The following is a 15,959-nucleotide window of genomic DNA, read 5'->3' on the forward strand; positions in this document are numbered from 1 at the left end:
TTGGTTGGTTAAGCATCTGACTTGATTTCGGCTCCGGTCATGATCTCAGGGTCATGAAATGGAGCCCTGTGTCAGGCTCCATGCTGAGTGTGGAGCCTACTTAAGATTTTCTCCCTCTTCCCTCCCCTCCCCGCTCATTGGTACATGCTCTCTCTCTCTCTCTCTCTCTCTCAAAAAAAAAAAAAGTTCTAGAGCTTATCATGATATAGTTAACAGTCACCAATATAATAGTATCACTAATTTTTTTATAAAACCCAATGGATTTGTACATCATTTTAAACTACCAAGAACTATGGCCTTCTTTATTCCATGGAGCCCTCTCATGTAGATGAATTAAGTAAACTGTGGTAAACATGCTTTATTTGGATAACAAAGCATTTGGTAAAATAAAATGTCAGAACAAAGCCGATAGACTTCTAGAGATTGAAGGAGTTGGTCAGAAAGAGGTGTTTCTTTATATTTTTATTTTATTGAAACCGTTCTGGAAAGGTGCCTATGATTCTGCTTCAGGGTGCTGCTGATTCCTGTCATCTGCTGTCTTGCTAGGTGACCCAGAATGACACTGAGGTTGTTTAAAACATTAATCTGTCAGTTCCGTAAACTTTCGCAGACAGCTCTTTGCCATAGTTTTTGACTCATCAGTGTGGTCTACACAGCCTTACAGTTGACATTGATTTGTTCCATTCCATCCCGACATCATGGCTTTGTTCTTTCCAGATTTGTTGGACACTTTGCTCTAGGCTTCCTCTCATTACCCTGCCACTTGTGCCACCCTCCCTTCAATTTGGCTTCACAACATGTCTCAGTGGGAAGAAATTAACATTGCCAGGAGTTTGTGGCTATGAAATCAACTCATTCATGTGAAATGGGAATTAAAGGTGATGTGGGAAAAAAGGTCACCTAGGATTATCTGACGGCACAAATTCTTGGTGAAGGCAGAGATGGGGAACACTAGGAAGCAAAAACTCATCTCCACGGTGGAAAACTGGTCTTTCAACCTTCTTGGAAAAGGACTCCAGGCAGAGGACAGAGAAATACAGTCCTGGAAATTATTGCATCCTAGAGCCTGAAGAGAGATAACAGTGATCTTCCCTTCTCTCATTTTGTATAGAACTAGAATGATTGTGTTGGCATTGGTGCTTCTGAGAACCAGGTTTTAACACCTGGTGTGGGATATGACTATGCTTGTGGGTTATGATTATGCTTGGTACAACTTACAATACTCTTGCTCAGAGCCTTCAGCAGATGGTAGGTACCAAGGCCAGGGGCATTTCAGGTTCACTCTTACTCTGGTTTGTACTCCTTTGCTCTGAGGTTTCTAATTTCTTTTAGAAAAATGAACTGACATCCAAGTAAAGAAGGTAAATTGAACTCTTGCATTAATATCTGCCCCCTCGCCAAAATGGCAATGAGACTTTTTTTTTTAAAGATTTTATTTATTTATTTGAGAGAGAGAGAATGAGAGACAGAGAGCACGAGAGGGAAGAGGGTCAGAGGGAGAAGCAGACTCCCTGCTGAGCAGGGAGCCCGATGCGGGACTCGATCCTGGGACTCCAGGATCATGACCTGAGCTGAAGGCAGTCGCTTAACCAACTGAGCCACCCAGGCGCCCCGGCAGTGAGACTTTTTAAAAGGGATAACTCCATCAACTTAGAGAGTGGGTAAATAAAGAACTGTATTTCACCATGTTTGAGTGGCCATCAACTCAGAATTACTTCATGTACCATTGAAGAAAGCAACAGTGCCTTCTAATTAAACTACCGTGTACTATCAAATGTAAGTCATCCCAATTTAAGAGAGAGTAAACGCAGAGGCATTAAAGTGTGAAAAATCTTAGAACTGAGCAGTCTTAGAACTGATAAAATATGGTACATAGACAAAGTGCTAAATAACATATATCTAAGAAAATAAGTTCTAATCAGTAGGAGAAGAAAAAAGCATAGGCTAATTTATGAGGAAAGTCTTGCAGAGGTTTGTAGCAGTGGGGATGTGGGGCATGAAGTCTAGCTATACGGACAGGAGATTGTTTGCAAATCTGTTTAAATAACAGTCGACCCCCAAATCCCTGACCTTACCCATACAGCTAGACAGACTGCTTCTCCCAACACTGGCAAAGACTAGAGGTGTATTATCCGGAGGTGATAAAATGAGAGTCTCTTAACTCAGGAGCACAAGGAAGAGCGTTAAAGTGGGTATTGAAAGTTGGCAGGGGGAGTAAGTGAAATTGTACTTACCAAATTTTGAGCCTCTCCCCTTCACCTTGCTCCCATCCTCTCCCCCTACAGTTTTCAGAACAGGGGCAAGCACATGTTCAGACTCAAAAGCTGGAGCTTGAGAGAGCCTTCTTTGGGAGTTCTGCGAGGACACACCCAGTGACTCTCCTAGAAGGGTACAGCTAACAGCTCTATTCCCCAGGAGTCTGACCAGCAATCTGAACCCCCGCTCAAACAGAAGAAGCCTGCTGGGGAGCTTGATATGTTCAAAAGCCTATACCATGAAAGACAGACTCTAAAACAAACTGAAAATCATCATAAAATAGGAACTATGCAAAGAGAAGAAAACATAACATTAACATCATGGAGAGAGAGAGAAAAAAAGATTTCACATAAAATAAATACTGGATGATAATTGAAAGGAATATTCAGAGAACAAAAAAGTAGGTCTTAGAAATTTATTTATTTTTTTTAAAGATTTTTATTTATTTATTTGACAGAGAGAGACACAGCGAGAGAGGGAACACAAGCAGGGGGCGTGGGAGAGGGAGAAGCAGGCTTCCTGTGGAGCAGAGAGCCCGATGCGGGGTTCGATCCCAGGACCCTGGGATCATGACCTGAGCCGAAGGCAGATGCTTAACGACTGAGCCCAAGTATAATAACATGAATGGACCAACCACTTGTTAGAGACCTGTATGATTAAATTGAGGAATCTTTCCAGAAAGTAAAAGCAAAACATAAAGAAATGAGAAACTGGAAGAGAAATAGATTTAAATAAGAAACCTAGGCAGCCGATGTAGATCTTAACATCTGAAGGGTTTAAAAAAAAACAAAACGCAACAAGAAAAATTTTTTAAAAACCAAGAAAAGCATGAAAAAGTTTTCAATAGAATTGCCTAGAACTGAACAATGTAAGTTTCTGGATTGAAAGGTCCCACTAAAGGTTCTGAAAATGTCTAAAAATAGATGTATATCAAGACATATCACAACAGAATTTTAGAACACTAGGAACCAAGAAAAGAGACACTTTCTGGGAAGAAGTGAAGGCACATTTCACACACACACACAAAAATAAAAATTCAGAATGTTTCACACTTTTCAACAGCAACACCTGGGAGGCAGGAGATAATGAAGCACCAGCTCAAAACCCTAAGGGAAAATTATTTCCAACCTAGAATTCTCTACTTCTATAGCCAGCCTTAAAGCTAAGTTTGAGAGTGGAATAAAAACGTATCAGATATGCAAGGTCTCAATAAACTGCCTCCCCCTCTCTCTTTCTCTCTGGAAAGACATTTTCTACCAGAGAAGGAAATAAAGTAGGAAAATGAAGAAAGCAGCAGGTCTAGAAAGAGGGAACCCACGTAAAGAAGGACAAAGAAATCCCCAGCATGGAGATGAAGGGAAGGTCCAGGATGATAACTGTGTAAATGGGCCAGGCTAGGGCAGGATGGAAGGCACCAAAAGAGATTTCTTCACTGGATGAAATTGATGTATTATTTCCTGTGTTTGATTTATTGAGAGAAGTTTGTATCAATCAAGGGAAGTTTTCGGTTGGATTCATTTTAAGTACATAGGCAGCTGAACAAATAAACAACAGTGACATAAAAGACAAGCCATTCATTTAGAGAAAACAAAATGTTGTATATTGATGTTAAAAAAAAGTCATGGTGTGACGCATGTACGTTGTGATATTGTTCTACTGAACATTGAAGTTTAGCTCTATGGGGCACACGGGGGGAAGATGGGAGAAGTGTCTGTGCACAATGGCAGATGGGGAAATGGAACGAAATCCTCAGCTTCCACTATGGGAAATTTGTTGATGATGCCTGTAACCGAAAACTTAAGAAATAATAATATTAGAAAGTTAATGGAGATATGGATATATAAGTCAGAAAAAGGACTTAAAAGTGCTTGCCTCTGAAGAAGAGAAAATTTGAAAAACAGTGCTGTTTTTCAAATAAACTTGACAAATATTTTACCCATTTCAATTTGTATATGTACAGATTGATTTAAAAACAATGACAATTATTATTTTCCCTTATACAACTAGAAATATAGATGGCCATTAGATTCTTTCTATATATAATTTTTTATATTTATATATTTTATATATCTATGCATTATATAATACATTAATATATATTATATGTATAATTATGTACAAAACATATAATTATATAATAAATAAATATATACTTTATATATATGTATAAAATCAGAGAGGCACTGATTAGAAGGAAAAAAAGCAAAACAAAGAAAATTTAAGCAAAAGAAACATCACCTAGATAAACCTTTAACAGCTTTCAAGTAAGGATTGCACATTTCTATTACAATTGATGAGCCTACTGAATTCTAAGAATAACACTATGATGGAGACATTTCATAGAACTGCTGATTTTTTTTGAAGTCCTCTGGAAGTTTTCTCACATTCACTAGTAACCAAGAAATACCTTCTTTGAGAGAAATTATTTTGTGACCAACAGTTTGGCCATTTCATTCCAGGAAGCTTGATACCAGGATCTTGGGTCATTTATTCATCAACATTTACCAGTTCCAGTTGTATATCAGACATTTTGCTCACAGATAAAATGATAACTGAGGACCTAGGCCCTTCCTTCAGAAATTCACAGCCTAGGAGGAACACAGACCCTTGAAGAGATATCGTAATAGAATATATAAAGTACAAGAACAAAAGTATAAGCTGATTATCATTGGATCACAAGTAATAGCATTATACACTCTTGAGAAGTGGAGATTAGAGCAGCTGGCCATTAAAGGAAGGTAGACCTATTGCTCCTTTATAGGTTTTCTCTTCTCATCTAGGTTGACCTAACAGGCCTTCGTTGAGGCCTCATCTAGGAGAACCCGGGAGCCTTCAATGTCATGGTCAGACCTTTCAAATCCCATTGCGTTTCTGCTCCTCACCCTCATGCCTAGCACCATTCTGTTGCATACATGAGAACGCACAGGACCACCATTTTGTGTCTGGGTAGATGCTGGTCTTCTCTAGTTTTTACCTCTACAGGAGAGGAGGTTGACAAAGAAGTTTCGATGCCTGAGCCTGTGTAGTCTACATGTAGTCCTGAGTCCATGTTTCCATTTCATGTGGCTGGTATGGTCAGTTTGAATCTTAAGTCATTGGATTCTAGCGATCAGATCTACTCTGTAGAAAATGTCTTCCATTGCCTAGAAACTCATCCATCTCCATTCTCCACATCTGTCCAATCTCTTTTGCATCTTCTCGTATTAGTAAAATTAGGACAAAATCCATATTTACTGAATTCACTATTCATTCTAAACTTTTCCACTTCCTCAAATCTAGCTTGTATAATCCCAACTAATGCTATGGCACAATGTTAAGTAAATTATTTATTGACGGAATTAATAAAACTGTATGTGTTTTCTGATTTCAGTTTTCACACTGTTTCACCCCTCAAGAGCCTTTATATGCTTTTATCCTTTTAAATCATTTAATAAACTACATTTAATTAAGCTGAATTAATTATTAATTTAGGCTCTTTAGGAAAAAGTTATAAACCTATATGATAATTTTTCTTATAACCCAAATGTGTTATGTGACTCAACGATGTGCTGTTCTAGGAGTGAATATCCTTTAGATCTGGCTCTTGGTAAATTTTAATGAACTTTGGTATCATGTAACTGCTACTTTTATAAAACTTTACCTCTAAAACAAGATAATTTCCACATAGTGGGGAGATTTAGGTTCTCTATCACTATTTTGTTTTTTCTTCAAACTTCCCTTACCAAAAGATGTCTTCTTTTATCCACACCCTATTGTTAATTCCCATGAAAGCCCAATTTCTCTGGAGAGTTTCTGAATCACATTTTGGGTACAATTTTATTTAAACATAGTTGATATAAAAAACTGCCTATTTTTAATAGACACAATTTGATGAGTTTGAACATATGCATACACCCACGACATCATCACCAAAATGAAGGTAATAAACATATCCATCACCTCCAAAACTTTGGGTCCCTTTTATTTATCTATTCATTTTTTGGTGATAAGAACACCTAAAATGAGATATAACATCTTAACAAATTTTTAAGTGCACACCTCTCTATTGTTAACTATAGGCACCATGTTGTATAGTAGATCACTAGAACTTGTTCATATTGTGTAACTGAAACTTTATACCTATTGAACAACTCCCCCCACTCCCTAGCCTCTGGCAACCACCATTCTGATTTCTGCTTGACTCTTTCGCATACTTCATATATATGGAGTCTTGTGCTTTTTCTCCTCTGTACCTGACCTCTTTGACTTAGTAGAGTGTCTTCCAGGTCTATCCATGTTGTCGCAAATGTTGCAAATTCCTTCTTTTCCAATGGTAAATATTATTCCATTGTAAGAATCTACCATATTTTCCTTATCCAGCTGTCTGTTGTACATTTAAGTAGTTTGCATGTGTTGGCTATTGTGAATAGTTCTGCAAAAGGAGTGCCTGGGTGGCTCGGTCAGTTAAGTGTCGGACTCTTGATTTTGGCTCAGTTCATAATCTCAGGCTTGTGAGATCAAGTCCCACGTTGGGCACTGCACTGGGCGTGACACCTGCTTGGAGTTCTTTCTTTCCCTCTCCCTCTGCCTCACCCCCTCCCCTGCCTGTCCCTCCTAAAAAAAAAAAAAAAAAAAAAAAAATGCTGCAATAAAAATGAGTGCAGATATCTCTCCTAGATCCTGATTTTAGTTCTTTTGGATATATACCCAGGAGTGGGATTCCTAGGTCATATGGTAATTCTATTTTTAATATTTTAAGGAATCTCCATACTGTTTTACATAGGGGCTACACCAATTTACATTCATACCAACAGCATATAGGCATTTGATTTCTCTACATCCTTGCCAATACTGGTTATCCTTTTTTTTCTTTGAGAATAGCCATTCTAACAGGGGTGAGGTGATATCTCATTATGGTTTTGATTTATATTTCCTTGATTAGTGATATTGAGCACCTTTTTATATACCTGTTGGCCATTCCTATGTCTTATTTAAAGAAATGTCAATGCAAGTACTTTGTCCCTTTTTTTTTTTTAACTGAATTGTATGAGCTCCTTATGTATTTTGGAAATTAACACCTTTAAATATTTTCTCCCATTCTGTAGGTTGCCTTTTCAGTCTGTTGGCTATTTCCTCTGCCAGAAGGAAAGGAAGCTTTTTAGTTTGATGTGGTCCTGCTTGTCTGTTTTTGCTTTTGTTTCCTGTACTTTTGGTTTCATCACTTTTTAGAGCCTGGTTTACATCACCACTTCTGCACTGAAACTGCCCAGGAGAAGACCATGCTAGTGGTCTTTGTTCCACCAGTATTCTCCTGTTTATTTATTTATTTTGGCTTCTTTTGTTCCATCTACACTCCAAACCCACAACCTTCAAAGATCTTTCCTCGCTCTTCTTTTTTTAGGATTTATTTACTTATTTGAATGAGAGAGAACACACGTGCAGTGGGGGAGGCGCGGAGGGAGAGAGAGATAGAATCTCAAGCAGACTCCACACTGAGCACAGAGCTGGACGCGGGGCTCGATCTCATGACCCCGAGATCATGACTTGAGCTGAAACCAAGAGTCAGAGGCCCAACCGACTGCGCCACCCAGGCATCCCTTTCTTCACTCATCTTTCCTTAAAGTTTCGCCTTCATTGAATTAACTTAATAACATGTATTCACTTTCAACCAGTATTACAAATTTCACTAAATACATCCACATACTTTTATTTTTCCAGTTGATTTCTTGGGTACTCACTTGGCCTTATTAGCAACATTTCTCTCATGAATGCTCTTCTACCTCAAAGTCTCTAAGAAACCCAGGGAATGATTCAATCCCGAGAGGTCTGTCATCCCTCCGAACGTCAAACTGAGTTAGAACTGGAGACTATTGTCTTCCCACCTACACCACGGTTTAAGTAGCCCCAGTGGAGTGGAAGCTCATTCATTGTTGTGATGATGCCCTAGATGATTCTGTAGATGCTGTTAGGCCATACATGTCTCGAGTTTAAGAACAGTTGCAGCTCTTCTAGTTACCAATTCTAAGGTCAGTTTCCAATTCCAGGCATAAAAACCACACTAGACCTAGCTTAGGTCCTGAGAGTTCCCAACCCCAGTGATATGCTCTGGCGAGATCAGCCCTCCCCATGAGCTTTTAGGCCCTTGAGTTGGGGTAAAGTAGGAAATGACTGTAATGTGAGAAAAAACAGAAGGCATTTCAGAACCTGGTCTCTAGAGTTCAAAGAAATAAAAGTTATTTAAATAATGAGTCTTAATATGAGTATGAATGAAATTCATAGTTTATATCGGCATCACAGGCGCTCTATGTTAATGGACTTCTATGGCCTCTAAAACAAAAGAAATGAAAATACGGGGAAGATTTAGTCCATTCAATATTCATTAGTGCCTTTAAAGTTACCCCTTCTCTATGTCCAGATCTCTTAAACAACATCCTTTATCTCATTCTCTTTGCTGCTTTTGAAGGAAGAATTTTTTTTTCAGCCGAGGCTAAGACTTTCATCTTAATTAACATTTTTGTGAAGTAGGGAAAAATAGCCCAACAGAACCTAGGAAACAGCAGTGTTATGACACAAGGCAATGCATGTAAAGCACTTAGCTCCGTGCAGACACATATGTTTAACAGATATTTATTGAGCACCTACTATGTGCCAAGACTGCTCTAGACACTAGATATATTGGCAACACAGCAGGAAAAATTTCTGCCTTATATATGGTCCTAGAAATTAAGCACTCAATAGCGAGTACTCAATAAAAAATTGTTTCCAATTTTATTTTTATGTTTGTGTTGTTATATTAATAAAACACAGGATTTTAGATGAAGAGAAACTTCCTTGCTCCTTGAGGACCTTGACATTTACTCTGTATTCCATAGCAAAGCACAGGGGAAAATTCACTTAATTACTTTCTTGGTTCATATACACAATGACAAAGTAAACATTTATTGAATGGACATTTTAAAAAGGCAACATTTGTTTGTTTTATTTACATGATGACTTTTTAACTGAACTGACATTTTCTCTATTAAGGAAATGGTTATCAATAGTCACCCAAAGGTAGCTGTTCGTTTTTAATCCTATAATAGTGAACAACATTGAAGATAACATGTAAAAATCTATGTATTTGCCTGGTTAGTAGTTCATTTAATATGAGTTTTTAAATATGGCAGAAAATATGCTTTTACACATCAGACACAGAGGAAAATTGTGAATTCTTAAAAATCTTCCAGATTTCAGCTAAGATAAAGTAACAGAGCCTGACAATACCCTCCCATCTGAAACGACACCTACAGACAATATGAAGCACAGCTTTCAAGACTCTGAACTTTAAGCAGTGACGAAAGGTAGTTCCTAAAAGATGCAAAGCGAATAAGGTGAACCTACAATTTCCCCAGCTACAACAGTGTGGGAAAGGGGACCTGCAGAGTCCAGGGGACTCCCTGCACTGGGGAGACAGCACTGACCGTCCAGGGAGGTAAAAGGGACTAGAATTTGTGGGGCAAAGTAGAAGAAGGGTGATCACTGCTCAGAAGGAGAACCCTCAAGAACTACAGAGGATCCACTTGTGCTATTCAGTTGAGACCTGAGCAGACTGTGTCTGTAAGGAAACCACCAGGGGGCAGGGAAAGAACCATTTGAAAGGATGAGAGGAAATAGTACCAACCAGGGGCCAGAAATATGTGCCCATACCTACCAGCCAAACTGGGAATCCCATAGTCCATTGGACATTGAGTACTTACAAGGATCCACCTGGGTAACGTAGAATAATTAACCCTGGACTAAATGCTGCTCTGCCTCCCCAAACAAATCTGAAATGCAGGACTCAAGCATATCAAATTGCATCCAAGCAACTGTGCCCCAGAACAGAGCTTCAAATATCTATAGGAATATGAAGATACCCAGAGGACAATAAGGTAAAATTCAAAATGTTTTATGTTCAACCAAAGATCACCATACGTGAGGAGGGGCCAAAACAGGGCCCGTACGGAGGGGAAAAATCAATCAGATTTTTGGTCAAGAAATTGACCCAGATGCTAACATTAGCTAATCAGAACATTGAAACAGTTTTTATATGTGTATTTCCCGTGTTATAAAAGAGACCCAGGTGAAACTTCTAGAGATGTTTGATTCATCAGTGTCTGAGATAAAAATATACTCAACAGGATTAATTAGGTGGATTAGACATTGCAGAGGAGAAGATTGATTAACTCAACACCAGTGGACACTATTCAGAATGAAACACAGAGTGAGGAAAAAAAAACCTTAAAAATGGGAAAAGAATCCATGAGCTGTGGGACTATTCCAAGTGGCCTAATATATATGTAATTGTAGTCACTGAAGGAGGGGAGTTAGTGGGGAAAGGGGAAACAATTTGAGCAATTAATGACTAAAAGCTTTCCAGATTTGATGGAAACTAAATCCACAGATCCAGGAAACCCAGTGAACCCCAAGCGTGAGAAACATGAGGAAAACTATAGCAAGGAACGTTATAATCAAGCTGTTCAGCACCAGTGATAAAGAGAAAATCTTAAAAGGAGGCAGAGAAGAAAAGACACTGTAGAGACAAACAAATACGTGAATACCATAGTTTTTTGTCAGAACAATGCAAACGAGAAGACAAAATATCTTTCAAAAACGAGGGCAAAAGAGTGTTATTAGGCATGTAAAGCTGACAGAATTCATCACCAAAAGAAACATTAGGAAGTCTCTCAGGCAGAAGAATGATGCCATATGGAAATATAGAGCTACACACAGTGATGAGGCGTACTGGAAATTGTGACTCTGTGTTTGGAACACAGCTTGCATGAGAAAGTGTCTCCTGTCACCTCCCTCCATAACTCTGATGTGGAGGAAACATGCAGTGAGGCCACAGCCTTATGCAGGCACCCCCAAGGGCAGTGTCTGTCCCAGCAGAAGCTTAAGGTTTGTGAATCATGACCCAGATTGTGCACTGTCTCCCCGTATTGGACTACTTACAACAGGCGCATATATGTGACTGATTAAAATACTTTTAGGTACTACACATAATGAATTTCCATCTACCTATGAGGAATTCTATATGATCTTTAAATATTATGTTTTTAAGGTGATACCAATCCAAAAGTATAGCTTGGTTTTCTGTTATGACAGATTCGAGATAAAATATGTTATAAAGTCTGAAAATGAAAATCTTCTAGAACTTGCATATTTTTTTGTGGAAAGGAACTGCCCCCCAAAAAGCAGAACTTGCTGGGAGGAGAAGCAGAGGTTAGGTTCACAACATGCATTCTGGTAGAGGTCTTGGTATTTTTTTCCTTACAAATAATCTTTGCTGTCCTTCAGAATATGTAAGAGTAAAGATGTGAGCTCCCACAACAACATGCTTCCTTAGTTTTATTTTTTATTTTTATTTTTTTAAAGATTTTATTTATTAGCGAGAGAGAGAGAGAGAAAGTGCACAAGCAGGGGGAGCGGCAGGCAGAGGGAGAAGCAGGCTCCCCGCTGAGCAAGAAGCCTGATGCTGGACTCGATCCTAGGACCTGGGATCATGACCTGAGCCAAAGGCAGACGCTTAACCGACTGAGCCACCCAGGCACCCCTCCTTAGTTTTAGAACTTTACAGGGAAAAGTTGAGCTCTCATTTGTAACCTGTTTCTTTTTTTAAATATTTTATTTATTTGTGAGAGAGAGTGAGCAAGACAGAGAGAGAGAGAGAGCACAAGTGGGGGGAGGAGCAGAGGGAGGAGAAGCTAACTCCTGGATGAGCAGAGAGCCTGAAGCTGGACTCCACCCTGGCTCTCCAGGATCATGACCTGAGCTAAAGGCAGATGCTTAACTGACTGAGCCACCCTGGCTCCCCTTGTAAAGTGTTTCTTACTTAGTTCCTCAAAATCATGTGAACAGAAAAGAAATCTGCTCTTGTGGAAGAGAGCAATGGAAATTTTAATATATGTGGAGGACACACCAGGTCCTACTTTTGAAAGTATCACCCAAGAGTGTCCCAGGGTAGCAAATAAACTCATCTTTCCTGAGAAGACAAATCTCTGCAATGTTGGAAGTTTTCATTCTCCCACACTGACCTGTACTTTCAGTATTTTCCAGCATTTTTGTTTTCCCATACCCCAAACATAATTTTTTTTATTTTTATTTATCTATTTGACAGAGAGAGACCCAGCGAGAGAGGGAACACAAGCAGGGGGAGTGGGAGAGGGAGAAGCAGGCTTCCCGCCGAGCAGAGAGCCCGATGTGGGGCTCCATCCCAGGACCCCGGGATCATGACCCGAGCCGAAGGCAGATGCTCAACGACTGAGCCACCCAGGCCCCGAATAATTTTTTTTTTTAAAGAAACCAAATGTAATTTGATTACATTGTAAAAACTTCTTCTGACATTTTTAGTTAAAATACAGGCTTTGCTATAATTACGTTTATTAAAAAACTTAAGTGCATGGGAAAATAAAACAGAAAGATTAAACTGTGGTACAAAAGTCCTATAATTGGAACAGCTAAGATACTTGATGTACTGATTGAATTATTTTTCATTAAAGTTGATCCTTTAACAGTGGATTTCAGGCAGATTTGCAGAAGCATTCTTCATTGGTTTAATTGGGTTTTTTTTTTTTAAGGCGATACAGCAAATATCTCAAAGGATATTCACTTAGTAATTAGGCTCTAAAGGATCAGTATCACTCCCGTTCTGCTGGAATTTAAAGCCTACAGAAGTATAAGTTTAAAGCGTTATTTCTCGTCCGTCTACGAGATGTAGTAAGTAACGTTAGGCTCAAATTAGTAGAGAGAGGCAGCTAGAAGGCTGATAGGGAATAAACACAGTACTCCACATGATAAAAAAAAAAAAAACTGTTTCTTATAACGTTTTACTGAATGGTACAATTTTAATGGCAGGAGAATTTAATATCCGTTGGGTGCTGGCCATCTGCCAAACAATAGCCACGGCTAATTTTTCATGGTCAGTGTCCCATTGAGTCCTCACCCCGACTTTAGGAAATAAGTATTGTCAACCCATTTTACATATGATGAAGTCGATATTTAGAAAGATTAAATAACTTACCACAGGCCCTGCATCCAGCAGGCCCCAGGACTATGGTACATACTCAGGTCTGTCTGAACTGCAAATCCTTCTTTGATTTCACGACATCCCCTGCTTCTCAAATTTGACATCTTGGCACATCGCATTTTTTTCCCCTTGACCGTCGCATGTCATTTTGATGTAAATTCCACTTTGCAAATAGATGATAGAATTAATCTTTTTGGTGGCTTTCTTTCAGGAATTACAGTTTGAGAGACTGACCCGAGAGCTGGAGGCAGAACGCCAGATCGTCGCCAGCCAACTGGAGCGATGCAAGCTTGGATCAGAGACGGGCAGCATGAGCAGCATCAGGTACCGGGCACGCTGCCTCCTTACACTTCTGTGCTTGGAGCTGCCAGGGAAAGTAAATTGTGGTGTTTATCTTCTCCTTATAAACCTGGCAGTGGATTTGGAACATTCATTGAGACTTTGGAAGGGAATTGTAACCGATCTGATTTAAGATGTTCAAAAGGTGTCCAAAATGGCCTGGTTTGTACTTGAAACTCTTTTTAACAAAATTAACACCTGCCCCGAATGCAAATTACGCATAATTTTACACAAAGGAAGGCTTTGCATTGAGTCAACTCACAGAAATCAGGAGATGCCATATCGTAGTCTCCCAGTTTGGTTCTCTACTTCTAAAGGAGCCAGAGTTGCAGGTTCCTGAAATGAAAGAGAGAATATTTCGATGTCACCTGTCTTATTTGCTAACGTACGATGCTGAGTTGCAAAATGGCACTGCAGATATCAACCACGCATGCAATCCTCCTGTGTAAAAATATTTCAAATTCAGAGATAGAATAATTATTCAATTAGGGGTTGGTTTGAAGTTCTGAAATGTTTAAAAACAAAACATAATCACTTGACCACAAAATAAATTATCGACCCTAGGACCATGTTTTCATGTTTAAAAATGTATGTGTGTGTGTGTGTGTGTGTGTGTGTGTGTGAATATGAGTATGTGATGTGTGTGTGTGAAAGAGACAAAGTTACACAAGACAACTTCCATTTCTCAGTAATGCATTGTACCTTCCTGTTATCTTGTTCTACAATGTGTTTCTGAGATTCTACTTTTTTAGAGAGGTGTCTTTGTTAAAGAAACAGTTGCTGTGTCAAGTCAACTCCAACATTATGGTGACTTAATACAATAGCTGTTTGTGTCTCATTCATTCAACAGGCAGAGGCAGTGGATGGTAGTCAGGGGGCTGCTTCTCTGCTTTCCCTCCTACAGTTATTAAGGACCCCGCTTCTCTCTTAAGAGCTGTGCCATCTCCAATGACCTCATTGTCAATTGCATTGTCAATTGCATCACTGCACCCACAATCCGTTGGTGAAAACCAGTCATGTGGCCTCTTGTAGATGGAAGTCGGGTAGGGATTCCTCCTCCTGGAGTCTACAGCCACCTGCTGTGACAAAGGAATTAAAACGTCCTTGTATCTATTGCTCTAAAATCCTTTATCATTGTAAGAGTACATTTGCAGTCAGAATGTTTCCTATTCCAGTCACTTGCCATCAGTCTTTTAACATTGTTCTTTTTTTTTTCTTTAACAATGGTAAATCTACATGGATATCATTGTACTCTTGTTAGGCTAGCTTACTTGGATGGAATATCACTTTCTACTGCAAAACATTATTTTGGACCTGTGGAAGCATATCCACCTCTGCATCCAAATACCTAAGTTATAAGTAGTGGCAAATAGGTACATTGTGATTCCTCAAACAGACTTGCCAAACACCCAAATTAACCAAAGCAGAACGGACCAAAAAAAAAAAAAAAAGTGCATTGTGTTTACCTGAAATTGTTTTCAGAAGGTTGACTAGTTGAAGACGGTGAGACTAAGGGAAGGAGAAAAATAAGGTTTAGAAATGTGTATTCGATTCAATACATGTGGTTGTACATATTTGAAGAGCTTTTTTTTTCCTTCTTCACATTTTTATTTAAATTCTAGTCAGTTAACATTTGTGGAATACTGGTTTCAGGAGTAGAATTTAGTGATTCATCACTTACATCTAACACCCAGTGCTCATCACAAGTGCCCTCCCTTACTATATGTTGGCTAATTGAACATAATTTTTTTTTGAAGAAAAAGTATTAAGAATTTATAATAATAAAATTACAGCCACATTTTGGAACAAAAACAGTATGCACATTGGGTCTTGAATTTTTCTGTACTCCAAGGCACAGATTATACATCTTTATTTTTTCCCCCATCTGATTCTTTTTTTTTATTTGAAGAGCTTTTGGTTAAAGGTGGGTTTTTTTCCTACTTCCTGAGAAGCTAAGACTGTCAGGTTCCCAGGTCTGTACACACCACTGAATTGACATGTTTTGCCTTGAAACCCATTGATTTCCTATTTATCAGATTACCTTTTCAATTCATATTTCTACTTTGCTGTGTGACATTTTTGCATACTATACATCTGTTATTTCATTTCATCCCCTCCCCAGCCCCTGGTAGGCAGAGGTCTAGGGGACCATGTTGTATCCTGTGCCTCAATTCCCAACTTCTGAATGGATCAGAAACAGATAATCTGATTCATCCAGTGACTGACCTGTAAGAAACTGGTCTTACTCTGGAGAACGTGAAGTAAGTGTCCTAAAATCGGTGACATCTGATGGTAGGCGGTAGGGGATGGTGGCTGTGTGGGTTATGTGCCAGTGGAG

General features: G+C 39.0%; 1 protein-coding gene across 5 annotated transcripts in view; it reads left to right on the forward strand.

Annotated features, from left to right (window-relative positions):
• CTNND2 (catenin delta 2) overlaps positions 1–15,959 on the forward strand; it is a 907,509-nt gene that overhangs the window by 324,243 nt on the left and 567,307 nt on the right. For all 5 annotated transcript variants that reach the window (XM_073891088.1, XM_025867463.2, XM_073891086.1 and 2 more), the window contains one exon: positions 13,494–13,606. In XM_073891088.1, coding sequence (XP_073747189.1) covers positions 13,593–13,606 — 14 coding nt within the window. In that variant the 5' untranslated portion in view covers positions 13,494–13,592. The remainder of the gene's footprint in view (positions 1–13,493; positions 13,607–15,959) is intronic.

Source organism: Callorhinus ursinus, unplaced genomic scaffold (genome assembly GCF_003265705.2).
Source record: "Callorhinus ursinus isolate GAN/ISIS: 27379988/994484 unplaced genomic scaffold, GSC_fseal_2.0 scaffold3, whole genome shotgun sequence".
Taxonomy (NCBI): Eukaryota; Metazoa; Chordata; class Mammalia; order Carnivora; family Otariidae; genus Callorhinus; species Callorhinus ursinus.